Source organism: Alexandromys fortis, unplaced genomic scaffold (assembly GCF_014885135.2).
Source record: "Alexandromys fortis isolate MF-2015 unplaced genomic scaffold, M_Fortis_MF-2015_v1.1 scaffold_1, whole genome shotgun sequence".
Lineage (NCBI taxonomy): Eukaryota > Metazoa > Chordata > Mammalia > Rodentia > Cricetidae > Alexandromys > Alexandromys fortis.
Genome location: NW_026067927.1, coordinates 24,866,309 through 24,893,524, shown reverse-complemented (window position 1 = coordinate 24,893,524; position 27,216 = coordinate 24,866,309). Strand labels below are relative to the sequence as shown.

General features: G+C 46.4%; 1 protein-coding gene across 2 annotated transcripts in view; it reads right to left on the bottom strand.

Moving 5' to 3' along the window:
* Positions 1-27,216, bottom strand: part of Cdh13 (cadherin 13) — a 938,536-nt gene that overhangs the window by 178,661 nt on the left and 732,659 nt on the right. For both annotated transcript variants that reach the window (XM_050144164.1, XM_050144165.1), the window contains one exon: positions 20,380-20,558. In XM_050144164.1, coding sequence (XP_050000121.1) covers positions 20,380-20,558 — 179 coding nt within the window. The remainder of the gene's footprint in view (positions 1-20,379; positions 20,559-27,216) is intronic.

Here is a 27,216-nt window from a genome sequence, read left to right as displayed (position 1 = left end):
AAAGGAGATGGGAAACTCCTGGGAAGCTCATGGGCTAGCTAGCCAGATGTGCACAGCTGTGAATAATGACTCACCCTGATTCTAATGAGGGAGAGGGCTAGGACAGAGCCCCCCCCAAGTTATCCTCTGATCTCCACAAATGCACCATCACACATGTGCACCAGGGTATGTATATGTCTGTGCTCACATGTGTACATATGCACATGTTTTACACATAAATGTGCCAGCGAGCACACACACATACACACATGATGCACTTGTGTGTATACACACACACACACACATTCACAAGCAGCTTTTTAAAGAGAGAGAAACTTTTTTGAGTCTATTATAATTAATTTGTTATGGCAGCCTAACCAGCCTGATTCTAACACATCAACTCTGCTTGTAGCCCAGCAATCTAAGAGCATCTTTGTTTTGTTCTGTTTGGTGTTGGCTCATCCATATTCTTCATCTATTCTGGAAGGACTCTCAAGCCTGGCAACCTTCCCTACCCCTGGACCCTGTCAGGATCCTCAATACTGTGTGCTCAAGCTGCCTGTGTGTAGAGAAAGCTCTTACCACTACCGATAGCCCTGTAGCTCTTTTGAGGATTAGCAAGAGCTCATAGGCCTTCGCCTTGTTTTTCCTTTGCCAGAATTGCAGGGATCCCATCCAGTAACACATACTAGTCGATATGTCAAGACTTTTGTGGTGCTTTACACACGCCAGTCAGTCACTCCTTTAAAAACGTATTTTAGGGCTGGAGAGCTCGCTCGGCAGTTAAGTACACTTGTTCTTGCAGAGCACCTGAGTTAAATTCTCAGCACCCACGTGGTGGCTCACAACTGCCTGTGACTCCAGTTCCCAGGGATCTGATGTCCCCCTTCTGACCTCCGTGAACACCTGGCAAGAATATGGTATAGGTGCTCATCCAAATTAGATAAAAACGTTAAATAAAAATAAAAACGAAATGAAAAACTAAAAATTTCCTTTTACATTTAGAAAGCATTGTTTGAAGACTTCATATATGTACCGTGATCATGTCTGTCCCGTTTGCTCCCTGAATCTTGCCTTCCATCCTTTCTCAATTGTGCACCCACTTTGAAACTTTTACATTTCAGCCATAGCCCATACACACGTGGGCATGGACTCATTCACTGAGGTATGGGAACTTACCAAGGGCCACCCCTACAAAGAAAAGTAATTCTTCTTTCCCCATACCAGTTGGCAATAGCTCCTCAGCTGGGGGTGGGGACGTGGAGTCCCTCCTCCTCCATGCTTGGCTTTTAACTGGCTTGGTTGTGAGCAGGGAACCTCAGCTGCTGTGAACAGCCATGGCATGCTCGGAGGACAGCAGTTCACAGCTCTCCCTCCCATCCTTGGGCTCTTGCATTCTCTCCGCCCCCTCTACCTCCATGCTCCCTGAGTCGCTCAGCTCACTCCTTACCCTCACTGCCAATGGTATTCTTGACCTTGCTAAGACCCATTCACCTCCTCTCAAGGCAAACCATCTTCAGGACCCAAAGGAAATACCTCCTCCTCCAGGAAGGCCCTTCTGATTTCCCCCAACTAGCACCTGTCTTCTGTGTGCTTAATCTCCCTTCTGGCTTGCCCAAGGTCATAGGAATGATTCAGGCAATCTTTCATCCTGTCTTCTCTGAGAAGGTATGATTGCGCAGTGACAGCTGCAGTGGCTTATTTACCATTGTACCCTCATTTTCAAATGCCATGCCCGGAAGGGAGGAGGTGCGAACAACTCTCTTCTGATGGATGCTTTCATAAGTGCGAGAGAGAGCAGCTCTGCATTAGTCATTTTTCTTGTCGCTGCGATAAAATACCCGGCTTTCCAGTCTGCTGAGGAAAGGAAGACCCCTTCTGGCTCACAGTTTGGGGCGATGCACAGCATCCTGCCTGGGGGGAAGGGAAAGCAGCCGCAGGGGGTTGCAGATGTGGCGGTGGTGGTGGGGGGCTTGCTGGTGTTTGGGTGGACCAGGGAGCAAAGCGAGGGTCGGAACAGAGTAAGGGCCAGGATAGAAACTGTAGTGCCCTCCTTGGGAACGACCTCTTCCTGCTAAGACCCTTTAAAGGCCCCACAGCGTCCGTCCCCAAACAGTGCCACTAGCTGGCGTTCAAGTGTACAAACACATGAGCTTAGGAAGGACATGTCACACCCAAACTCCAGAGTCACTCACTCTGTCCCAGGTAAAGGAGTGCTCCCAAAGGAGCACAGACTAGTGTAAGGAGTTGCCTTGCCTCTGAGACAGTCCATAACTCACGCCGTGAGGGTCTCTCACAACTCCTCTCTGCAGGTTTAGTTTTGTTTCCAAAAGGAAAATATTATCACATCCTCGGCTTCACAATTATTCCATATGCACTAGCTGTCACATTGGCACTGGTTTAAAAAATAGATTTTATTTGTTCTTTGAGAATTTTAAATACTGTGCAGTGTGGTTTAATCACATCCAACCCACCCCTTCCTACTCCAACTCCTTCCAGACGCCACAACATCCCCCTCCCAACTCCATTTCCTCCTCTTCCCTTTCTTCCCCTTCTCTGTATGTGCATGGGTGTCAGGCCATTCACTGGGCATGGGCAGTGAACCAGGGACTGTACCCCAGATGAAAACTGACGGCTCCATCAACCTTCACCTATCAACAGCTCCTCAACCGGGAGAAGAGCCTCATGAGCCTCCCCCTTTTCCTTGCTGCAGTGTTGCCTGGGTTGGTCTCATGCAGGCAGCCACGGCTGCTGTGAACTCCTGACTGCAAGGGCCCTGCCAGGTCTGGAAGACACTATTTTGCAACACTCTTCCTCAACGCTTGGATATCACAATCTTCCTTCCACCCTCAGTCTTAGGGTTTTCTATTGCTGTAGAGAGACACCATGACCACGGCAACTCTTACAAAGGAAGCGGCTTATGGTTTCAGAGGTTTAACACGTTATCTTCACTGCAGGGAGCAGGGTGATGCTCAGGCAGACATGGCACTGGCTACATGTTGATATATAGCAACAGGAAGTGGACTGAGACACTGGGCAGTAGCTTAAGCATTATATTGACCTCAAAGCCTGTGTCCACAGTGACGCTTCCTCCAACAAGACCACACCTAGTTCAACAAGGTCACACCTTCTGATAGTGTCACTTCCTTCAAACCACCACACCCTCTCTCACAATGTTCTCTCAGTCTGGCAGGAGGGGTGTGGCATAGATGTGCTTTAGGGTTGAGCACTTCACAAGTACAACTGGCTGTGTGTGTGTGTGTGTGTGTGTGAGTGCGCGCGCACATGTGCATCATACGTGTACATATTTGTGTGCATGGATATAGAAGCCACAGGTTGCGTAGGATGCCTTTCTCAGTGGCTCATTGTCTTATCTTGAGACTGGGTGCTCACTGAGTAGCTTACACTGGCTGGCTTGTACACTTCCGAGATCTCTCATTTCCCCTCTGCTCCCCTGTGCTGAGATTACAGGCACGTGCTGCCAGGCCTGACTTTTGTGGGTTCCAGGGATTAGAACTCAGATCTTCAGGCTTGCACACAGACTCTGTAGAGACTGAGTCCTTCCGAAGCCCCATCGTTACTCTTCCTCCAGGCTCCCAACTAGTGCAGCATTCCCCAAATGGAATGCCAGCTTGGTTCAGGGACTCAGGAGGAGAGCACCCCCTGCTCTGCTGAGGGGACCTCAGAGTGGAGGTGAGCTCTGCAGGCTCAGAGCCCAGCCGTCCTGACTTTCTGCTCTGTGCGCCTTGGAAGAAAGAAACAGTGTGAACTTCTGAGAGGAAACTTCCTTCAAGAGACAACTATCATTACAACCTCCATGGCAAAGTCAAGAGCAGAAATTAAAACAACTTATCTGCTGTACAGAACATGGGTAACAAGATACCATTTCACCCAAACATGGATTCTCTCTCCCTTCCCCTGTCTAGTTTGCCTGTTTCATTATAAAGATATACAGAGGAGCTTTTAATGCCCATGAGAACATGGGTCAGCATCACAGTTTACAATTTCATTACTGAACCACGCAAAAGAGGCTTTCCTGGGTGTTTCATTCCTTTATGAAGTCAACCAAAGGCTGTGGCTTTGGGAGGAGAGGGTCCTTCTTTCCCGCCCTTGAAGGCCCTGGTCCTCATATTTTGACACTGGATCTGTGAGGAGATCCAGCCCCTGAGATATAGAGGTAGCATGGCTTTTTCCTGGAGTGTAACAAGATCATCTCATCACCATCTTGGAGTTGAGATCATCTTAGCCCAGTGGTATCCATGGCAACAAAATGAGCAGACTAATACAATAACATATGGTAATGGTGGTCAGTGGAGCTGTTGACACTCCCTGATGGAAGGAGAGGGGAGAAGACTCAGGAGTCCTTCACCTGGATTACAGCTGTTACCCTCACCTGTCTCCCAGCCCTGCTGCAAGTGCTCTTGGGAGATGTGAGACTATGTAGGAAGTGGCTGGTTGTTGTCCACATGTGGGGGTTGCTGTCCTCATTCTGTGTCAGAAACAGCCATGTTTGTGGCTTTCTACAATGTCAGGCCTTACTGAATGACAACAGAGTCACTGTATATGACAAACGAGGCAAGTTCAGTGAGTTCTTGGAGAAGGAAACTTGAGACCAATGACCCTTTAAAAGGCTACACAGCTTGTCTGGACCATAATGCCGGTCAACCATGAGTCTTTGAGCCTAAATGTTGGGCTTATTTCTTTTAGATTTACTTAAGTGTATGGGCGTTTTGCTTGAATATATGTCTGTTCAACACTCATGTGCCTGATGCCTCTGAAAGTCAGAAGAGGGCATCAGATCCCATGGAACTGGAGTCATGGGTGGTTGTGAGCTGCCACGTGGGTGATGGGAACTGAACCTAGGTCCCCTGCAAGAGCAGCTAATGTTCTAGAACACAGAGTAATTTCTCCAGCCCCTGGGCTTATTTCTTATTAAACATCACAAAGCTAACCATTCCTTCTGCTCCACTTTTACATGGCATCTCCGTTAGGTCTGCCCTGCCAACTGTGGCCTTTACGCCTCTGTCCTTCCTGAGCAGACCTTGGATCTCTCTTACTGAGATTTTTGCTGCTCTCTAACGAGACAAACACAATGAACTTGTTTATGTAGACACACTCGCTCGGTTTCACTCACTCCGACATTCCGCCCTGTCTGTTTCTATGAAGTCGTGTGTGTGCATGTGAAACTATGAACAGTCCTCTGTCTCCCGAGAAGGTAATGATAGGATAGCAACAATGCCAAAGCAAACACTCTTACTTGGCGTGATAAAAAACATTCTCATTTTCCAAGGTCCCAAAATTCTCAAGGGAGACTCTTGCATGAAATTTCAATCTCTGGCAACATTGACTTATATTATGACTCTTTGCAAAACCTTTAATATATGTAACTGCTGTTATTTCCACTCTTGATATTTGTCTTGTCTTAAGTTCCTCATTCAAACATCGGTATATGCACACCACACACACACACCCACACCCACACGTTCACACATATAAATGCACAGGTGTGCACAGGCAGAAAGAAATATGCACACACAAATGTGCGCACACACACACTTTTTCAAGCTACTCATGGGCGGATAGAAGAAAGCAGGTCATTTGGGGTGGGTATTCTGGTTCTGTCTTGAAGCAGGTATGTTAAACCCCACACATAAGCAGGAGACTGAGGTCATCAATTTCTGGTCCTGCCTCCTTTGTCTCTTCCGTCTGCAAATGGACTTCCAGCAGGAAACCACATCCACTGCTCCCCTTCTCTGTGAACACTGCCATATTTCTAGGATTCTGTTAGCTGTCCAGATGCCTCTCATTTCCTGATAGCACTTTGAGAAGTGGAAACTTTTGTAGAAGAAATTTTTTTCCTGTCGTGTTGTGTACTTTTAATATTCCATTAGGTTTGGCTCTCTTATCTCCATAATTTTAAGCCACACTGTATCATTTATGGGCCGCAGAAGGATTTTCATAGGCAGGTTAAGTCCAATTGCAGAACGGTGTGTTTATCAGTTTCTTCAAAATGTCATCTAAATTCATTTCTCACATTGTTAAGATTGGTGCTGTGTTCTCTCTCCATCTCGGAGAGCAAACAATTGCACACAGCCAACTATCCCCTCTAATATGAATGAAAATGCCTCTCTGCTTTATCTGTTCTAAGACAATATCCCTGATGAATTTAAATATCTCACTTTTTCTTTTGTTTCTTACCGAGCAGTCCCAGGAGAAGCCCATCAGACACACCTCAGCATCTATCCACACAGTTCCTGGGCTGAGTCAAGAAATCAAATCTCACCTGTGAAACAAAGCCCGTGTACAGCCCTAGGAAATTCATCATGGTGAAGTTCAGGACCAGACCTGGGAAGATACTCTGCTAGCCAGGCTCCCATCTTAGGGTCCTGCCTGCTGTCCACCTTCCAGCAATGTGACCTTGACCAATATCCTCTTTCCCTCCCCGCCCCTCTCTCTCTCTTGTCTCCTCATGTGTAGTAAGAAGAAAACAGGGTCCCTGAAACTCAGGGTAGGTAGTTGTAATCCATGGAAAATGTTTGGCTCAATGCCTGGCTCACAGTAAATCTTCACTGAGAGCTCTTTCCTTCCTTCCTTCCTTCCTTCCTTCCTTCCTTCCTTCCTTCCTTCCTTCCTTCCTTCCTTCTTTCCTTCCTTCCTTCCTTCCATTCTTTCTTCCTCCTTCATCTCATTATTATTATTATTATTACTACTACTACTACTGTTATTACTTATTGACATCACAAGAGACTTTTTTCCCTTGACACATGCTCTTACTTTGTTAGCCCAGGTTGACCTCTAACTCACAGTCCTCCAGACTGATTTCTAACTCCTGCTTCTATCCAGAGCACGGGGATTACAGGCATGTGCCACCATCATCCAGGAAAAGGAAATTCTCAACACACCAAATTAGCTATATTTAATTGCTTGTGTGGTATGTGTGAGCCTGTCTGTGCATATGGAGAAGGCAGGGGTGGATACCTACATCTTCCTATATGACTGTCCACCTTATTTTTTTGAGGCACCGTCTCTCACTGTACTGGGAGCTCAGATTATCCTGTCTCTGCCTCCCAGTGCTTGGCTTATAGGCAGGCACCTCTGTGCCTAGATTTCTGAGTTCTGGGCAAGTGGCTGATTTGGTAGGTCCCTTCTGTGTTCCACAGTCCTCCAGGAGATGGAGCACAATTCTCCTCACAGTTGGCTTCTCCATGGAAGAATGTAAGTTAATCTATAAATGTGGGTTTTCAAAGATGGGACTGTGCACTCTGACACTCTCTTGTGGTCAGAAGAGGACCTAGGGCAGCAGCAGCAGAATCTAAGAAGCTTTGTCTGTGGGGGAGTAGAAACTTCTACAGGATTGGGGGACTATCCTAGCATTCCCTACCATCCATCTCAAGAGATGGCTCATGCTGTAAAATATTGCATAAGCACAGTCAGTGTGTGTGTGTGTGTGTGTGTTTGTCTCTCTGTGTGTTTCTCTCTGTGTGTATATCTCTCTGTATACATATGTCTCTCTATTTGTGTATCTCTCTGTCTCTCTGTGTGTATCTCTCTCTCTATGTACCTCTGTGTGTGTGAGTGTCTCTTTGTATCTCTCTCTGTATATATGTCTCTCTGTGTGTGCATGTATGTTTCTCTCTCTATGTCTCTGTGTGTGAGTGTGAGTTCATGTGCATGTCTTTCTCTGTATCTCTCTCTGTGTATATGTATCTCTGTATCTCTGTGTGTGAGTGTGTGTATGTATGTCTTCCTCTGTATCTCTTTGTGTGTTTGCATGCACAGGTTGGCACATGTCTATCTCTAACTTCCTACTCCTCTCTTCCCTTCTCTACCATATCACAGTGAGGTATGGCACCAGAGGCACCAGGAGGAGCGTATTAACCAGGCTTGAACAGTTCCCTATTTATCCAGTGGGTTTATGAACTTTTTACAAGGAAAACACTGTTTTTAAATTAAACTATACTGACTGAGCTGTCTGCTTGCCTTTAAAGTGCCTTCTACACGATGATGAGGGCCTGGACTGAATTCTTGTTATCCACATAAAAATCCAGTAAAGGCGGCTGGTACCTTCATCTTAGTGCTAGGTATATGGGGGGGTGAGGCAAGGGGACAGGCCGATCTATTGACTCCACTGCCAGCCTGTCTAAGTGAATGGATGAGCCCCAGATTCAGTGGGAGACCATGTCAAAAATAAGTGAATACACCTTACATCAGTGGTTCTCAACCTTGCTAATGCTGTGACCCTTTAGTACAGATCCTCATGTTGTGGTGACCCCCAACTATGAAATTATTTTGTTGCTATTTCATAACTGTAATTTACTACTGTTATAAATAGTAATATAAATATCTGATATGCAGGATGTCTGATATGTAAGCCCAAAGGGGTGGCAATGCACAGGTTGAGAACTACTGCCTTATACAGACCTCAGGTCACCACACAAATGTGCACACATATGCGTGTGCAGTCACATATGCCATATGCATACACACACATACATATGCCTACGCATGCATGATTAGATGACAAGGCTCATGGGTTACCAAGTTTTAAACAAGGACGTCTGAGCACATGCCCCTAGGCCAAATCAGGCCGTCTGGGAAGTGATAAAAGCAGGCAGGTGACATTAGACATTAGACTTGAGAAGGTGACACTTAAGCCTTCTGATTGTCTTTGGAATTGTTCCTTGATTCTCGGGTTCTCTCCCAAAGATGCCTGCACTTCTCAGTCTTCAACCTTGAGAGTAAGATTAAGAATGTGCTGTGGTCAAAGCTGCTCCTAAATCCTTTTTAAGATCTTAGTTTTCCAGTCCGATCTGCCTCGAAACATTCCTAGCTTTAGACGCATCCTGCTTAACCTCCTGACACATCCTCCTCGTTCTGAAAGTGCTTTAGAGATGAATACATCACAGGCGTTCTCAGCTGAAGACGGAAGGAAAACACTGCCTTCCTGGTGGCAATTACTTAGTAGGACGATAAAGGATAAGGGTAGGATAATGAAGAAGGAGGGCTCCATCCAGCAGAGGCAGGCTGTTGAGCCTAAGGATGTGGGAATACACTCCTACCCCAGGAATCCCTCTTGAGACTAAGGACATGGGGATACACTCCTACCCCCTCTTCTCCTGCTTCCAGCCCATGGTACCACCAAAAATTCCATCAGCTTCAAGTTTTGCTTAGAGAGCTGACCATCTTCTGGAATCTTCCATCTCCACTGTGGGGCTCTGCCCTGACAGACGCAGTCTTTCCCAGATGGTCTCACCCCCAACTTTGATATTTTTGTGAGTTAATTAGCTCAAAGGTATTTGAAATGTTTAAAATGGTTATACTAACCTTCTAAGTACTTATGGGGTATTCTCAATGCTGCCCACAGGTCCACATTTGGACAGTACTTTCCATTTTTATTGTCCTTAGGTTGAACTCATTGTTTTAATTATTGCAATCTGATGTGGAGTCAAGATTTAATTACCCAAAGTTAATCTGTTTCTTAGTAATGAGGGAAATGGACTTTTCTGTCAAAAGAATGAAGGCAAAGCCGCCATCCGTGGACTCACTTCTGTCCAGATAACTGCTCTTCAGGGGGTGATAAGTAACTGTGATATGGTAGATGGAGCAGCCCTCAGCTACGGACACGTGAGATAAGTAAGAATCTATATATGAAGCCGCTACTTCTCAGCCATCTTGACCAGTGATCATTGAGGTCAGTGCCTGCCAATTATGGCCTGTGGGTCAAAGCCAATCTGCTGTCCAATTTTTGATTGCTTGCAAGCTGAAAAGTGCATTTCTTTACATTCTAAAATGGTTCCATTAATCATAAAAATACTGTATAATAACCTTATTTTTGCTCATCAATCCTTTTTAATATTTTTGAAATTTTAAAAAGATTTATTTTTTATTACTTTCAGTTATGTGTATGTGAGTGGGCAGGGGGGGATGATCTTGAGTGCAGGTGCCCGTGGAGGATGGAGGCATTGGAAGCTCAAACTGGAGGTAGATGTGGTTGTGAGCTACCCAGTGTGGGTGCTGGGAATTGAACCTGGGTCCTCTGCAAGAGCAGTGCTCCTAACCACTGGACCATCTCTGAAGATTACTCATGGGTCCTTAAGACCACAAAGATTTGTTATCTGGGTGTTCATGAAAGAGTTTTGTTCATCTCTGACCCGAGAGCAGGTCTAAAACGTGCAGCCCCGCTGGCTGTCAAACGTGACATCACAGCACCAGGTATCCTCAGGGGCTCTAACTAACAATGTGATTGAGCCACAGGCACCTGAGGAAGAACATCAGCAGGGAGGGGTTCTCTGAAACCATACGGGATGCGGCACTAATCCTGGGCATGAGGAGGTCTGTGTCTGGAAGCTGTGTACTGCTAGTTTGTGCTAATCTGAGGTAGTGGCTTCTGTCACCCTTCTCCAAACTGCTTTACAGTGGAAACTGGCCACAGCCTCGACAGCCGTCTCTGTCTAGGCTAGGACCACATGCTCTAATATTAAGTCTAAAGTAGTTGCACTCCGAGATGCTCAGGCAGCTTGTCTGGAGATGATGGGCTTCCTCACTACAAGAGGAGTACTGCTCTGTCCCATTTCTCTCTACCTCTGTCTACTAGAACTCAGCCAAAACCCTGTCCTATATTCGAGGATGAGTGGACACCCTCTAACCAGGACTATTGATGAGAGGGGGATCAGAAGGGTGTTATTTAAGTTCGATAACTAGGAATCTTTTCATGAAGAAAACCTGCTGCTGTAGCACAATGTTCTTGTCCCCTCTAAAGATTTGTCACTTGCATTGTTTAATAAAATGCTGATTGGCCAGTAGCCAGGCAGGAAGTGTGGGTGGAGCCACCAGAACAGAAGAATTCTAGGAAGAGGAAAGGCTTAGTCTGTAGTCATCACCCAGACCAAAAGAAAGCAAAACGAGAATGCCTCATTGATAAAAGGTACCAAGTCACAGGACTAACACAGACAAGAATTATTGGCTAATTTAAGGTGTAAGAATTAGTTAATAAGAAGCCCGAGCTAATAGGCCAACCAGTTTATAATTAATGTCAGGCTCTGTATGCTTCTTTGGGACTGAACAGCTATGGGACTGAGTGGGCCAGAAATCTCTGTCAACAACCTGCAATAATACACTGATCAGTTCTTGCCTGATATGAGAAAGGGGGGGGGGGAACCTCTGAAAGAGATTTCTCTAGAAAAGAAAATTTCTTCATTTTTTTTAAAGGCAACTCCACATAAAACGAGATGAAGAGGTTTGAGATGACAGAAGAGTCCTCCAGACTCGCCAGCACCACATCTGAAGTGCTTTCTGCTGTACAAGGACCACAAAGAAAACAGAATGAAAAGAAAATTCTGAGGATCAAAACATTTGTCAAAGCACCAAGGATGAAGCTCTCTCGGTGTCAAGCTTGGATCTTCATTCAACATATGCCACGTGACTACTGACTACCTAGTGCCCAAAGACACACAGGAAGAGGAGCCTCAAGTGGTTATTTATTAGCAGAAAACCAGCTGCAGAATTGAGATCCAAGGCTGAGTCCCTATCATCCTCTGTGATTAGTGGGGGACTCTGAGCATCCATTTGGTATCATTGAGTACCCCCTGTCCTCTATGATGCTCCTTCAGTGGCCTTTGTCAACTCCCCAGCAGAGCGAGGAGCCATCCCTGCAAGTCTAGCCTTGCAAACACAGTGATGAGCAGGGCTGGGTCTGACCACTAAGTGATGGCTGGTAACTTCCCATGTATAGTTGGATATACCTATATCCTCAGAGAGGCATCTGAAGCCCCTGAGCTCCGGTGCCAGCTTCCTGCCTTGTGTGGTGTCTCCACACTACACGTTCACCCCTCACCATCCCCAGGCTTTTCCCAGCTGCTCCTCCCACTGCCAGGCTCCAACTGTTGCTTCTCCACTTAGCCCTGTACTCTTCCCATAGGCTCAGCACCAGAAACGCCTCTCTGCGTGTTTGCTGCCACACCTCTGCTTCCTGCCAGGCAGCTCCGCCTGGACCTCCACAAGCAGAGATCCAAAGGTGCTTGCTAATCTCACCAACCTTGATGGCTGAGCTTTGGGAGCCTTTTGACCTTGAGTTTCATGGCACACAGAGAGTCCTTGTTGCAGGGACCATGCCTAGATTGACTCTTGGGGGCTCATGGGAAGTCTGTCAGTTTCCTGCATCTCCAGCCTCATTGCCAATCATAGAAGTGACCTCAACTCAGATTCACAGAGTGCCTTGGGACAAGTCAGGCGTCATGACAATGCTTCTCTCTCAGTCTTCCCAGTTAGCCTCTGAAAAAAGAATGGCGGATGCCCTCAGTGTGGCAGGCAGAGGAACAGGCCCAGGGAAGCTGAATAAACTGACCGTCCCAGGAAATGGAGAATCAAACCTGTTCTAACCATCCCATGAAGCCGACTGACTAGAACTCCTGTGGCTGGGGAGAGCTGAGATGCCACAGGCTAGGAGCAAAGTTATCTTGGACCATTTCTTTCCTCTTTAATATCATTTACTGCCCAGCACTGTGAGTGGCCCCATCTGTGACTATCTGGTAAACCCACAAATAAGATGCCCAAGAACATTACCTGGGGCCTAGGGTAGAGACCCCCCTACTTTGCCGCAACCCACCTACCTGATGTTTCCAGAAATGTATCTGAAATGTACCTTGGTATATAATTTTATTTGCTATAAAACTTCGTAATACTGCCACCATATTGGAACATGGTATTTTGGGTAACTTAAATTCATGTTCTGGGCCATGACCTCTCTTACTTGGCTCTACAATAAACTCTCTTCTTCCCTTCGGTCTGAAAGCTGTGTTTTCATGTTGAGAAGCCCAGAGTGTGAAGACAGCACCTGGGCCTGTGGCTCCTGCCTCTCTGATTTCTGGTGAACTGAGGTCATACTGGGCAGCTAGACAGACATGAAGCTTTAACATAGCCTACCCGCAGCTATGGAGAAGCAGTGGGGATGATGGGGGGGGTCAGTCACTGGATGCACCCAGGTCTCTGGAATCTGCTGAGAGTGAAAAGAGAGAGGACGGCATGGCCTGAGAACCAGCTACCTCTTGGTTCTACCACCCATGTCGTCTGTGGGAGTCCGACGTTGCTACAACTCCACGTCAGACCCGGGGGTTAGCATCCTGCCTGGGAAGCGTCCTGTCCTATTGTCTTGCTGACATGCAGCATGAGTGCAGTCCCACCGGGCACATCACCATCTGCGTTGCATTTGCAAGGATAATGTGTTATTTTAAAAATAATAAGACAATTTATCTACCTCTGCCTTTTCTTCCTCTATTTGCTCAGCAGCAAGTGAAAAAAAAATGGAGAAAATTATCCAAACAAAAATATTTATGAGTAAATAGCTTATAGAGATGGGGAGGCTGTGACTGTCTAATTCTGGTCCTGCCCACCAAAGCAAACAAAGACAGCGCTCCTGGCAGCGTGATTGAATTGTACGCAATTATCACCAATCTTTTAAACATGATGGTAACGAGAAAAGTATTAGCATAGATTAGGACGGCCTCAGAACATTTATTTCCCCAAGAATATGACTGCTGCTTCTAATTTTTATTCATGGAATAGAGGAGATGCTATCTCTTATGTTTTTGGGGGCAGCTTGATTTGATATTATCATTTTCACAATTTCCTTCAGGCAACTACAAGACAACACGATAATGTGGGTCATTTTGACCAAGCACATGATTTTCTTTGGACTTCAGGATTTGCATCCACATTCATTGGTTCCTTTTGTGCATAAAATAATCCATGGTGGTGGGGTCTGGAGAGATGGCTTAGCAGTTAAGAGTGCTTGCTGCTCTCCCAGAGGACCACAGTTTGGTTCCCAGCACCCATGTCAGGTGTACAGCACCATAACTGTCTGTAATTCTAGCTCTGGGGGAGCCTGAGGCCCTCTATTGGCTTCTGTGAGCAAGTGCATAGAGGTGGTATGTGAATATACCACACACATCACACACACAGAGATGAAAACAAATCTTAAAAAGACTACTGAGACCTCAAGAACAATGGCAATGGGTTTTTGATCCTACTGCACCTATTGGTTTTGTGGGAGCCTAGGCAGTTTGGATGCTCACCTTACTAGACCTGGATGGAGGTGGGTGGTCCTCGGACTTCCTACAGGGCAGGGAACCCTGATTGCTCTTTGGGCTGACAAGGGAGGGGGACTTGATTTGGGGAGGGGGAAGGAAAGGGGAGGCGGCGGTGGGGAAGAGACAGAAATCTTTAATAAATAAATAAATAAATAAATAAATAAATAAATAAATAAATAAATAAATAAAAGACATTTCCCCAACATTCTCCACCTTCATTTCTGACACATTCTAGAACTATCCAGCAACCTTACTGCAGATAGTTGTCAATAGAGCTAAAACTTTCCCCCTGGGAGGAAAAAGAGAATTCTCCTAGTTTTCACATTTGGTCTAAAACTTTGGGCATTGATGAAGTCTTGGGGAATCCCTTGCCAGCTGCAAATAGAAAATCAAGACATTCCCGGCTCTGCACTCTTTTTTTAACAAGTGCCTGCCTACATTACCTGCAGGATGATGCATAAGAAGGGGGGCAAATTCAAACAGAGATAGGGAAGTTCTTGGCTCGAACCCCTTGAGAAGACCAAGGGCTCTTCTGCGGAGCAGATGGGAGGCTCTCTTTTTTAAGGGCCTCTTTTGGAATCTGTTTCTGTCTGAAAAAAATAAAATTTCTCTGACCATTAGGCGCTCTGAGTAGGTTGCAAATTGTGGTCATGTTCAGAAAAGCTGGCAGATTCCAGCTGATGAATTCCAGTCTAGCAGCCAAGATGATCAGCTAAATAGACCATTTATCAACCATGAGACCTTTATCTGATTTTATTTTGTAGTTCAGCCAGACATAGTTTAAAAACACAGATGGAGCTGTTAGAACAGAGTGGCTGAGTATGGCCATAGGAAAGAAGTAAACAGTGCCCCAGACGAACCCAATTTCATTGAGTAGGATATATGGTCTTTATTTTCCACCAAGCTTTCCCTGAATATTTGAGCTGGGGGCACAGATTCCCCACAGGCCTGCCGTTCACCGTGTGGATCAATGGGCTGTGTCTCAGGGCCTGGTGCAGCTCTTGGTACCAGTTAGACATCAAATGCGTTAATTAGACTGCTGGACGATGACACAGAGGTAGGACTAAACTAGCAACGAAAATAAAATGAGGACCTGGTAGTATGTCCTGAGATGATACAAACTTAAGGAATATAGGTCATGTATGTATTTATCTACGCCTTACCCATCCACCATCCATTCATCCATCCATCCATCCATCCATCCATCCATCCATCAGCTATACATTTATGTATCGATCTGTAGGGATAAGCCCTCCCCTTGGGGGCGGGCTGCCCTCAGGCGTATGTTTACTGATATAGTGCGCGGGCAGAGGCGCGCGGGCCCTTCCGCTTGCTCTCCTGTTTCCGCTGGCTACCCCGCTGGAACCTTGGTTTTGTGAGTCTGTTTTGTTATTAAATTTGTCTAAATATCAATTACTGGTGATTTATTGATCCGACCGCTGCATCGATCCATGTATCCATCCATCCATCCATCCATCAGCTCTACATCCATGTATCTATCCATGTATCCATGCATCCATCTATCCATCAGCTATACATCCATGTATCCATCCATCCATGTATCCATCCATCCATGTATCCATCCATCCATGTATCCATCCATGTATCCATCCATCCATCCATCCATCCATCCATCCATCCATCCATCCATCCACTCACCCAACCACCAATCAGTCCATCCACTGATTCACACACCCGTTTGTCCGCCCATCTGTCCATCAGTCCGTCTGTCCATCCACTCAGTCAACCACCAATCAATCCGTCTACTGATTCACCCACCTGTCTGTCAGTCTGTTCGTCCGTCCGTCCATCCACTCACCCAAGCACCAATCATTCCATCCACTGATCCATCCATCCACTGATCCATCCACTGATCCATCCATCCATCCATCCATCCATCCATCCATCCATCCATCCATCCATCCATCCAGTTACTTACCCACTCATCTCCCTATCCATCCAGTCAACAAATCCTGACTCTATTACACATCTGATACTGTGTTTGGCAATGCCAATATTCAGATGGGCCAGAAATCTAAGGATCCTTGTTTTAGGAAGTATCATTTTGGTAGAATATCAAAGAAAGTATATGATCAAGGTTGTAATGGAACATGCATCCGATTCCCAAGTACACCTGGAATGGTAATCAACAGCTTCACAATGGTAATCACTGATCTCACAAATCAGCGGTGCCCACCCCATCATGCCGCCTTTTTAACTCAGTGAGCAGCTTCTGGGGTACCTCTTTTGTACTAAGAGCTGGGGGATATGTCAGGGAATAACAGACAGAATCCTCTTCCTTCTAAACCTCGGAGTATGAAGACAAAGGCAGCTGCTTCATTAGACCTCTCAAGGCATCCCAGGGAGCGAGGAGGAAAGAGGAAAGCAAGCCCCATGCAGTGGGTTAGAGGCCACCACCCCACTGCTGCACCTCCTGTCCCCAGTGGCACGCACAGGGAGAAAATTAGCCATGAAAACGGAAGACAAATAGTCAGGTTGAAAGCACTTGCTCAGCATGGGCCACCTCCTCCCAGATGCCAGATCATCTGTCTCTCCCCAGAGCAAATGTTTCCTGCTGGGTCCTCCTTGGGAGATGGACTCATGGGGGGAAACACGCCACACGGAAAATCAACATGACATTGCTATCAGCTGAGCTCGCGGGAAACCGCTTTAGAGTCCTCACTCCAGACAAGCTAGAGATGTGAGTTAGCTTGGTCTCTTCTTGGGCCAGTACTGAGGAATGAAGGGGCTGTTTGCTTGTTTGTACTTGTTATTGCCAACTAAGCACGCGTGTGCGCGCACACACACACACACACACACACACACACACACACGTCAAACTCAAATCACACCAAAGTTCATAGGTCTCATAAAAATTTTCCTTTTCCTATTTTTAAAATATTTAAAACATTATTTTAGGTGTTTTATGGATATTTCTCATGTATGTCTGTGTCTGGTGCCTGAAGAGGTCAGAAGAAGGCATCAGATCCATGAAACAGGGGGTTGGGAGCTACCACGGTGGCTCTGGGAATTGAACCCAGGTTTTCTACAAGAGCAACCAATGCTTTTAACTGCTGAGCATTTCCCCTTGCCCTTCTTTACTATAAAAAAAATTAGTGTGAGTATGTGTGTATGCCCATCCTTGTGGGCGAATATGCAGGCAGGCTGCAGGACAACTTTGAAAGCCTCATCTGTCTCTTTTGGGACAAGGTCTGTCAGTGGCCTGGTGCTCACCAATTACACTAGACTGGCCAGCAAGTCCCCAAAATTCTCCTGTCTCTGCGTCCCCAGAGCTGGTGTTATAAACGTATACTACCTACCACATGCTGCTCTTTAGCTGGGTTCTGGGGATCGAGCCCTAGTCCTCATGCTTTCAAGGTAAATGCTGTGCCCACCACTCTGCCCTCTCAGGCCCAAAGCATGATGTAAGCTCTATGTTGAACGCCCAGCTGGCTAAACACACCCAGAATAGCACGGGTTCTCGGGAGCTCTCCAAAGGTAAAACTGACATAGAAGTTCACATTCTAGCTGAAGGGACCTGACACCTCTGTGTGACTCTCAAGAGAGGAGCCCAGCCTAGGAAGATTGAGATACCGCAAGCCAGGGAATCTGAACGCCACGGGCAGTTCTTGTCCCTTTAAAGAGTCAGAGCTGAAGCTTCGCGGGCTCAGCAGCTGAGCACAGCGTTCCTGCTCAGCTCGCCCGCCCAAATCATGGACACGTCTTTCCTACAGATTGTGCTCATGTTGCCTGGCTCAGCACTGAACTCTGGAAACCCCCACAGAAGTGATACTCGTCATTCCTTGTCATTGATTTTCCAATTTCAGTTAAATTGAATTTTTCCTATTCGGGACTGTTTATGTATTGTGGATTGGAATGCTTAATTCAGTTCCTAGAATGACATACTTATTGCCATTCAACAAGAACCAGAGGAGAGTCAGGAGCTTCAGGTCCTCCGTGTGTCCCCCACATAAACTTTAAGAATGCCGTATATGGTCCTCTGATTTATAAGTGGACTCGCGGGGTGCTTTGAGCTGCTGAGCTGGCAAAATGACAGTATTTGGTCCTGCTTCCTTGTTGCAAAGATTGACAAGGATTTTTGGAGTGCTTAGGGCTACAGAGAGGCTAGTGCATGTAAGTGACATGATATGTGTGAATGTGCCCGCATGGTAGTTGAACAATAAGGACCACACCGGGAAGCCATCAATCATCCTCAAAGAAAAAGGGAATATCTGGGCAGGTAAAGTGCTTGCCGGGTCAACTTAGGACCTGAGTTCAAATCCCTAACGGCCACGTAAAAGTCAGACACCATGTGGTACGTATCTGCAATCCCAGCTCCGGGAAAGCAGGGACAGGTAGATGGCAGGGGCTCCCTGGCCAGTGCGTCTCTCTGCAAGCACAGGTCTGAGAGAGACGCCATCTCTAAGAATAATGAGAAGGAAAGGAAGAAGCCAACAACTAATGTTGACCTCTGACCTTCTCACACTTACACACACATGTCCTTGGACACCTACCGACACCACACTTGTGCATGTACACATATAAATACAAGGCAGTAGTCATGGAAACGGAGGGTTGGGAAGAAAATGGGAAATTAAATAAAATGAAGCAATTTGAGATTTTCTACTTTCTGGTTTGTTTTTAAACCAGAAACAATTAGATTTTCTAAGTGGCCACCACAATTTAACACCAAAGTTTCTCTTTTTCTCACCCTTCTAGCAATTTCCCATACCTACCTTCTGTTTCCTAGCCCTCGAGAATAAATTCTGGGGCCATTTCAACTCACCCTACCTTTTTTCCTCAGTCACAAACACATAATTAGAATGGTCACAGCCCTCACACCGCAGTTGGCAGCGAAGACGCAAACATTCACAGATCATTGTCTTTGATTTCAAATTTATGATCTAGGCCAACAGAACTTTCTGGAAATGGTATTAAATTCTAGGTCGGCACTGCCTCCTGCATCAGCTTCTACTAGACACACGTGACTACTAAGCCCTGGGAAGAGGTGAGTGTGACCCAGAAACTGCTTTCCAAGTTTCAGTTCAATTAATATAAAGTTTAAGGAACCACCTTAACCAGGTGACTTCTTAATGAACAATACAGCATTAGGCCAATAGAAGAGAGGATGCTTTAATGAGATGGGTGACAGTTTGGGGCAACAGGCGCCTTGGCATGGAATGGCAGGTTGGTGAACTTAGAGATGGGGATGAACCAGACTTGAAAGGGACGGTGTAGAGTCTCAGGGTGGGGAGGGGAGGCTGATCTAACCCACACTTGTATGCAAGATGTGGAAAAGCAGAGAAAATGGATATGAGAAGACATCCTAAGCCCTAGATGGCTCCACTGGAAACACTGAAGGGAAAAGATGCACAAAGCTGAGCCCATTATGGGAGGCTGGCGGTCACACGGTAGAGATGACATCCAGGGTCAAGCCTGGATCATGGTGTCTGGAACAAGAGGCCGCATTATAGGATCAGATCTCACGTAGAGGGAGGATGAGAGATAGATGGAGCTGCACAATCAGCTTCCGTGTGATGTGTGTGACTACCTTGTGGACCTGGAACTCAGGAGAGGACAGGGCCACATGGGGGTGTATTTAAGCCAAAAGACAAACAAGGGCTGTACATAGGTTCAGTTTAAACAGGTCAGCTGATACTGGCTTTATGTGAGCAAGTGGTGTGTGTCTGTGGAAGTTAGACCAAGGTCCCAAATTTCTCATTTTCAGAAAACCTTCAAATAGGAGTGTTTTGAAAAAGAAGTATTAAATTGAGATGTTTTGTTAGGGCCATTAATTCTAAAAGTTTAAAACCACTGGGCAAAAAAGCAAAGAACCAATAAGGCGTTCAGTCAAGGCCCAGGGCATCAGTGTTTGACATGTGACCTGAGGGATAAGGGATTTCACAGATAGCCTATGAAAGAAGGGCAGAGATGGCAGGGAGGGGGAGGGGACCCATGAGCAGAGCTGCCTGGCTATACCAAGAACAACCTGGGTGATCTATGTCCCCTTTCTTCCCCTTTGCCATGTGACCCTGCCTTCCCTTCTACAGGGACCAGAACCTCAAGAGTCTGAAGAGTAAGAGGATGGGACACCAGGTGGAAAGACTAGAAATAACCAGGACCACCCAGCCCTGCAGTGTCTGACCGGGTTAGGTCCCAGCCCATTTATGTTCTGAGATTTGACCACCCAGCCGTGCGCAAACATCTCGTTTCTGCCTTGGCGATTTCGACGGCCCTTGGCGCCCACGCATTTCCTTTCTGTGGGAGCTGTGTTCTATTCTCACGAAGGAGAAAACACACAGCCCTTTCAGCTTACCTCCCGGTCCAGCAGGGCAGGCGACACCACGGTGACGATGTCTCCTTTCTCGGGATCGATGTAGAACATGTTGGGAGACGGTTTGTCAGGCGTCTGCTGACGGATGTTGTACCGCAGGAGGGCATTGTCAGTGGCTGGGTCATCTGCATCAAATGCTGTCATCCGCATGACTGTGGTCCCTAAGGTGGGGGGGGACAGGACCAAAGGGTGGGAGATGATTATTAAAGGGGCAGGATGGTCAGGACCTCATTCCCACGGGCAATGCAAAGGAATAACCTGCCAATCATTCTCTGAATTAAAAAGACAAATCATTTGCCAAGCTCTGCTTTAGCGTTTCCTCCCAGCTCCGTCACATTAAAGGGCCTGAAAAACAGAAAAGAAAGCTCTGCTGTTCGGCGGAGTGACAGCTTAATTTTTCCTTCTGCTGATGTGCGATTTATTTTTACAGGCTCCCCTTCCATTTTGGCTGGAGCTCTGTGACAACAGCTTTCATTTTAAACCTCTTATGGGATGCCTGTCTATGCCTGGGACAGGTGCTGGGGAAATGGAAGCACGAAGGGGGTCAGACATCATGGCATCCTGGGGCTCAGAAAGGCAGAGACAAAATGAAGCAGAAGTTATTAATAGGGCATGGGGAGTGTAAGGAGCAGCTTTGTTAAACCCAGGCTCAGAGAAAGTTCCTGATGGAGTGAGGAGGTGCGGATACCCTAGGTGAAGAATGCAGACCTTTAAAGAAAATCTATTCCACGTAAAGAGAACATGAGGCAATTTTATGTGAGCACCCACTAGAGAGTAGTGGTCACCCTCTCTTAGGCACTTCAGGCCCAGACAAGCAGGAGACATGGACACAGGATCTCCTTCTATGTAGAAACACAGACTGCTTGATAATGCCTAGGGTTGACAGTTTGTCGTCTTCTGTGAGGGTCTTGCTCACACACAGCCAACGTGGAGGGAAACCAGGGTATTGGCTTACAAGGACAACTGGGCCACAATGAGTAAAAACAATACATTTGCCTTCTTGACATCTACTCTTGACAGTACTCATGTGAAGCAGTTTGCACAAGGAAGTTCATGGAGAGATTCTCTGTTGTGGGAGGAAATTTGGAATCAACCTAGCTGTCCAGCAAACAGGAAATCAGTAAGAGGATAGGACCTACATATTAGGAAATACTTTGAAGCTGTTTGGGGGCAAGGAATAGACCGAATATGGTCTACCATGGACAGCACTCCAGATGCCACCACCAAATAAAATTTATCAGGTCGATGAGTGACTTGTATGCCCCTTGTGTGGACCTGCTTGCCAAAGGGACTCCCCACAGCAGGCATGGGTGGCATAGGTACTATTTCTATCTACGAAGCATAGAAGGTTTGCAGCACTGAGCCCCACACGGGTCATGCTGGTTAAATCTGAGGACAGAGAGGGGTTGGGGTAGTCATGAGGGAACATTTCAGCCTAACCTGCCGTGTTCTTATTGGTCTCACAGGGTGGTTGTAGCTTCTACAGCTACAATTTAACTTTAAACATAGTGTAATTACAAACACCAACAGCAGCATGGTCTAGAATCCACTCAGAAAAACAAGGCTACCTGCTCTAATGATTTGGTGAGCATCATGTGTTTGGCTCAGGATGATGCGCCCAGCCAGGACTCTTACCTGAAGCGACCTAACTGGAAGGGCATCTGTGCTTTCCAGTGGGAACTGTCACATATTAAAAAAAAAATACAGAAGCTTAAGAAAAAATGCTGTTTCCTTTCTTTTGACTTACACGCTCCTCCTATCATCAAACCCAAAACATTGATTTGTTTTTCCACACTTAATTAGAATCCGATTTTTAATCATTCGGTCTGCGTGCAGGTGAACAAGGGCAATCTAGTCACCCTAAGGTTTGGATGGAAGTGTTACGTAGTTTTGATTCATTTCACCCATGTTGCTATTAGCTGTGTGCTGCAAGGCACATCCTACTATATATCTTGCTTCTTTGCCTTTGGAATGTGGCAGAGAAAAATACAGGTTCCAACACAAGTATAGAACATTCTTGGCGGAAGCAGACCCCTACCTCTGCCCCAGGTGTTGGAAGACAGTGTTAATTATGCATGCCCTCTCCCTCTAAGACACTCTGTGGATGAAATCAGTGCTTACTATCCAGAGGTTCTACGTAGTTAAACTCAAGTCTCCTGAGTTGGTACCTTCCTAGCTTAGGAAGAGAAGGGCCATCTAAGGTTCTCTGCAAAAGTCACGGACAGCTTTCAAGTCCAAGATCTCATCTGGAAACATGTGAACTCCTTGTGGCTGAAGGCAGAGAAGGAACCTTGCCCTCATCAATTCTATAGCAGCATCTCAGGTTAAGTACACTTGACACAGTGTATCTCCCTTAGCTAGTGCCTGCTGAATGTTTAATTGATCGAAACTGTTCACCAATCTGCATTTAATTGAAGTTATAGCTGAAGGAGGAAAAGACAGTAGAAAAACGAAGTTGTCATGGCCGGAGACTCACATATGCATCTGGATGACTAGAGGAGGTGGAAAAGACTCAGGGTGAAGCACTTCCAGTGCGCGCCAGGGAACTCATTCTGAGTGTCTTCTTTGTTCTCATAGAGTTGATCAGAGGATAGAATCAGGCTTACCCTAAGTTAGTCCCACAGACACAGAAAATGTCTTCACTTTAATCAATCGTTGGGAAATAGGAAAAAATGGTTTGAAGCCCATCTTTCTCTTCACCCAGATGTGGACACACAACTGGATTTTCTTCTTAGTAAATTCCACTTCTATGGAGACTTGCCGTGTTCACTCTATGCAGGACAGAATGCCAGAACTGATGTGGTTTTAATGTGAAATATGGCCCACAGGCTCATGTGTTCGCACACTTGGTCCCTAGCTGGTGGCACTGTTTTGGGAGGTTGTAGAAACTTCAGAAGGTGGAGCCTTGTTGGAGGTTGAAGGGGGGGTCACTGGTGATGGGTCTTGATATTTTATACCTTGGACCTGCTACATAGTCACTCTGCTTCCTGATCCACCTATATTTGAGGAGTCTGAGCTGTATGATCCTGCTCTAGAGCCATGTGCTGCTGTGCCTTCTTCGCCATGATGGACTGTTTCCTCTAAAACCATGAGCCAAAGGAAATCCTCGCTCTCTCAATTACTTCTTGCCAGATATTTGGTCACAGCAATGAGAAAAGTGACTAATACAATGGCTTTTGGGCTAACACACACACACACACATGTGTGTGCGTGCGCTAAGCCCTATGAGTGTGTTTGAACCCTGTGATGGTGCAATTCATCTTATAGTTCTGCACACTACCTTGACCACCAGTGCAGTGTGTTGCATTGTGCACTTGCCTGCACCAGGGCTTTGTTTTAATTCAGCTGACCAGAGCCACAGTCTTGTCTAGAGAGTGGCTGACCTCTCGCTCAACTTGCCTTGGCAGTTTTTGTAACTACCCACCTGTCACCAGCCTGCCTCAGCTCTTGGTTTGATGTTCCTTCAGGAACTGAACCCAGTGGCCATGGACAACTCCAAGTCAATGGCTGAACCTGTGTAGATGTCCCCACTGTCTGTGAAGATACCTTGGCCTCAGCCCCATCGTGTGTCCTGAACTCCAAGAAGAATCCCTTTACCACCAGTCTGACAGCCTCCTGCCATGCTTGGCTTATGCTGTGTGTGTTTCTGGATGGCTGGGGAAGGATAATTACAATATAGACACGCTTTGGGCCCTCCACACAGTACTCCTCTGTCTTCTCCCATCACGATATTCGGTGTGTCAAAATAAGCAATAATCACCCTGTCATTCCCAGAACCAGGCAACCCAGCAGTTGCCTTCTGGAGAAAAATGAAAGAATTACAGGTTGGTGGCTGAGACTCACAAGTTAGCAAGTCATTTTCTGACATAGAAGGAGTCAGCTGCCAACCTGGCAGGCTGAGAACAACAGTGGTCATCCTGTCTTATGCCGGGAGTCCTTTCCTTTCCACTGTAGCTCTGTGATGGAGAAGCAGTGTCTGGTATCTGGTGTCTTGACCAGGATGAGCGCATCTGAAGCTTCTTTTCCTGTGACTGTTGAGTCTAAAAACCTCTGCCAGCAATTGACTCTTTGGCCTTGGGGTGGGGAGGCTTCTCAGAGATGCCTCGGCATGCACTGCATGTGGTGTTATATTTTCGAAACTCTTTTATTCTCTTATTTATTATTTGACAGTTTCATACATGTATACACCAGCCCTATCTATGCCCAGGCTTCTCTCATCACCCCTGGACAACCCCTAACATCATTCTTCCACTGTTTCTCTCCCTTTTCATGTTGAGACCCGAGGCACTGCCTGCTGGCTCTTGACTGATCTTGGTGGGTTGATCTTCTGATGGTCATTGTAACTGCAATGAGCTTACAAGCACAACAGCCATGTATATCATCCTGAAGCTAGGACTTGACTCCTACCATCTCTAGCTCTTACAGTCCTCCCCACCTCTTCTCTGATGATGTTCTCAGAGCCTTTGAGGGAGGGAAGCTGGTAGGGTTGTTCCACCGAGGGCTGAGAACTCAATAGTCACGAATTCTCGGCATATTCATGCTATTTCTTAGACTTTATTCCAAAGCATGGTCCTCTGTTTGCTCACCAAGTTTCAGGCTCTGTATTAGAAAATCCTACAAGTGAATTAGATATGGCAGATGTTTAGGTCTGTGCCCTGTATTTCCAGCAGTGTGGTGAGGGCAGCTGCAGGCCTTATGGGGGGGTGCAATGTTAAGACAAATGAACAGAGCCAGTAGATGTCACCAAGTGAGTTCCTTATGTGTCATTGGACAATAGGCACACACACACACACACATAACACACACACACTTCACAGGATTTTCCCACTTTCCCCATTCTATTATGAAGTGTTGGCTCTATAGACACCCTGTCTTCTCTTCACAACATGGTATTTTGTAGGTGAATGGACCATTGTAATATCTAATATTTCAAATCTCTTTTTTAACAACAGTTCACTCTTCCTGCATACATAGAAAGTCCAGGAAAGACAAAGTTTTCTTTATTTCTTTAGTGTGCACCTGCACATACTCACAGGTGTCCAAGGGTACAGTGGGTGTCATTCTTCAGGTACTACCCACTCTCTTTTTTTAGAGGCAAAGTCTCTCACTGATCTATATTCATAGACTGGGCTGTTCTGGGCAAGGTTTCTCACTGGCCTGGACTCATAGACTGGGCTATGCTGGATGTTCAGGAGTGTGGAAGGGCAGCTGCAGGCCTTACAAGGGTGTGTGAGTGCAGGGAGACCCACGTGTCTCTTCCTTTCTAGTCCTGGGGTCATAAATATGTGCTTCTCTTCTATATCTGACTTTAAGAAAATAGATTCTGGCCGGGCGGTGGTGGCGCACGCCTTTAATCCCAGCACTCGGGAGGCAGAGGCAGGCGGATCTCTGTGAGTTCGAGACCAGCCTGGTCTACAAGAGCTAGTTCCAGGACAGGCTCCAAAACCACAGAGAAACCCTGTCTCGAAAAATCAAAAAAAAAAAAAAAAAAAAAAATAGATTCTGGGTCTCAAACTCAGGTCCTCATGCTTGCAAAGCAAGCACTTAACCTACTGATTCATGACCCCAGTCCCAGTATTCTATTTGACAACTACGTTGGAACTCAGTTTGGAGGGGCACATTGCTCGTGGAAATGTTGACTTGTGGGATCAGGCCCCTTTGACTCTAGTTAAGTTTTCTCTGTGGCTAGACTTTTAAGGAATGTACGCTCATAGCATCCTTCCTCCAGCCGCAACCTCCCTAAGAACTCAGGAACTGTTATGTAAACTGTGCAAACCACTGAATAATGACTATATGAACAATAACTGCCCAACCTGAGGGGCTCCAGAGGCAGGAGGTATTCCACACTACCCAGGTTCCTGGAAAGCCACCCCAGTAAGGAATTGCAAGTGGCATCTTAGGGAGCTGTAAATAGTGTCTTGTTTCCAGTTGACCTGCATCTGTCTCAGGTCCACTTTATCTCCCTTTGATGTTGTGTATGACCTAAGCCAACTGGATTTCTGGTGTGTACAACCTAAGCCACACCCACAACTGGACTTCAGGTGTGTACAACCCTAAGCCACGCCCCCTAACTGGACTTCAGGTGTGTTTGCTCGTTACCCCAATTCTCTCCTGGCAGGTGGGTTGAAAGAAGGAGGTCAGCTCTCTGTCTTAGGGTGAAGGGCAGAGAGAGGGTTCCAAAGTGACTGGAAAAAGAAAGGGGGAATTGCGGGATGGAGGTCAAAGATGTAAAACCAGCCCGGGAGAAGCAGCTGTTCATGTCTGTCCCCTCTGGCTCTTGACCATCCAGGGATTGTCATTCACCAGTCCAGCCCCCTCCCACAGTTTTCAGGTGGTGGTAGACAGGGGAAGTTTGGTATAATGTGAGTTTTCATGAAGAGCTGTCAATGACTTTGGTTCCTTTGGTGACAGCCGTACTGTCCCACTGACCTCAATGCGTAGCTCTATGTCACCACTAGGTCAGGGGTGACTAGGTCACTATGCAGCACCCCCTAAGATAGCTCACAAGATTATAGTGCTCTCAAGACATTAGGAGTTGTGGGGACAGGCGCAGAGTCCAGCTAAGGGGCCAGCCATTTTCCATCCCATGTTACCTGCTGTTCTATTGACACACAGATCTGGAGGACGCCAGACTTCAACTTTTTAAGCAAGGATGGGAATGGGAAGTTTAAAATAAGCTGTCAGCATGCTTCTGTGCTGGACACTTGTTCTCATTTTAAAAGTAAAAGATAATTGAGTGGAACCAGACATGGCAAACGAAGCGAATGTGGCAGACGCTGGTCTGGACTTTAGTGCTCTCTGCATTTTGACCCTGACTGA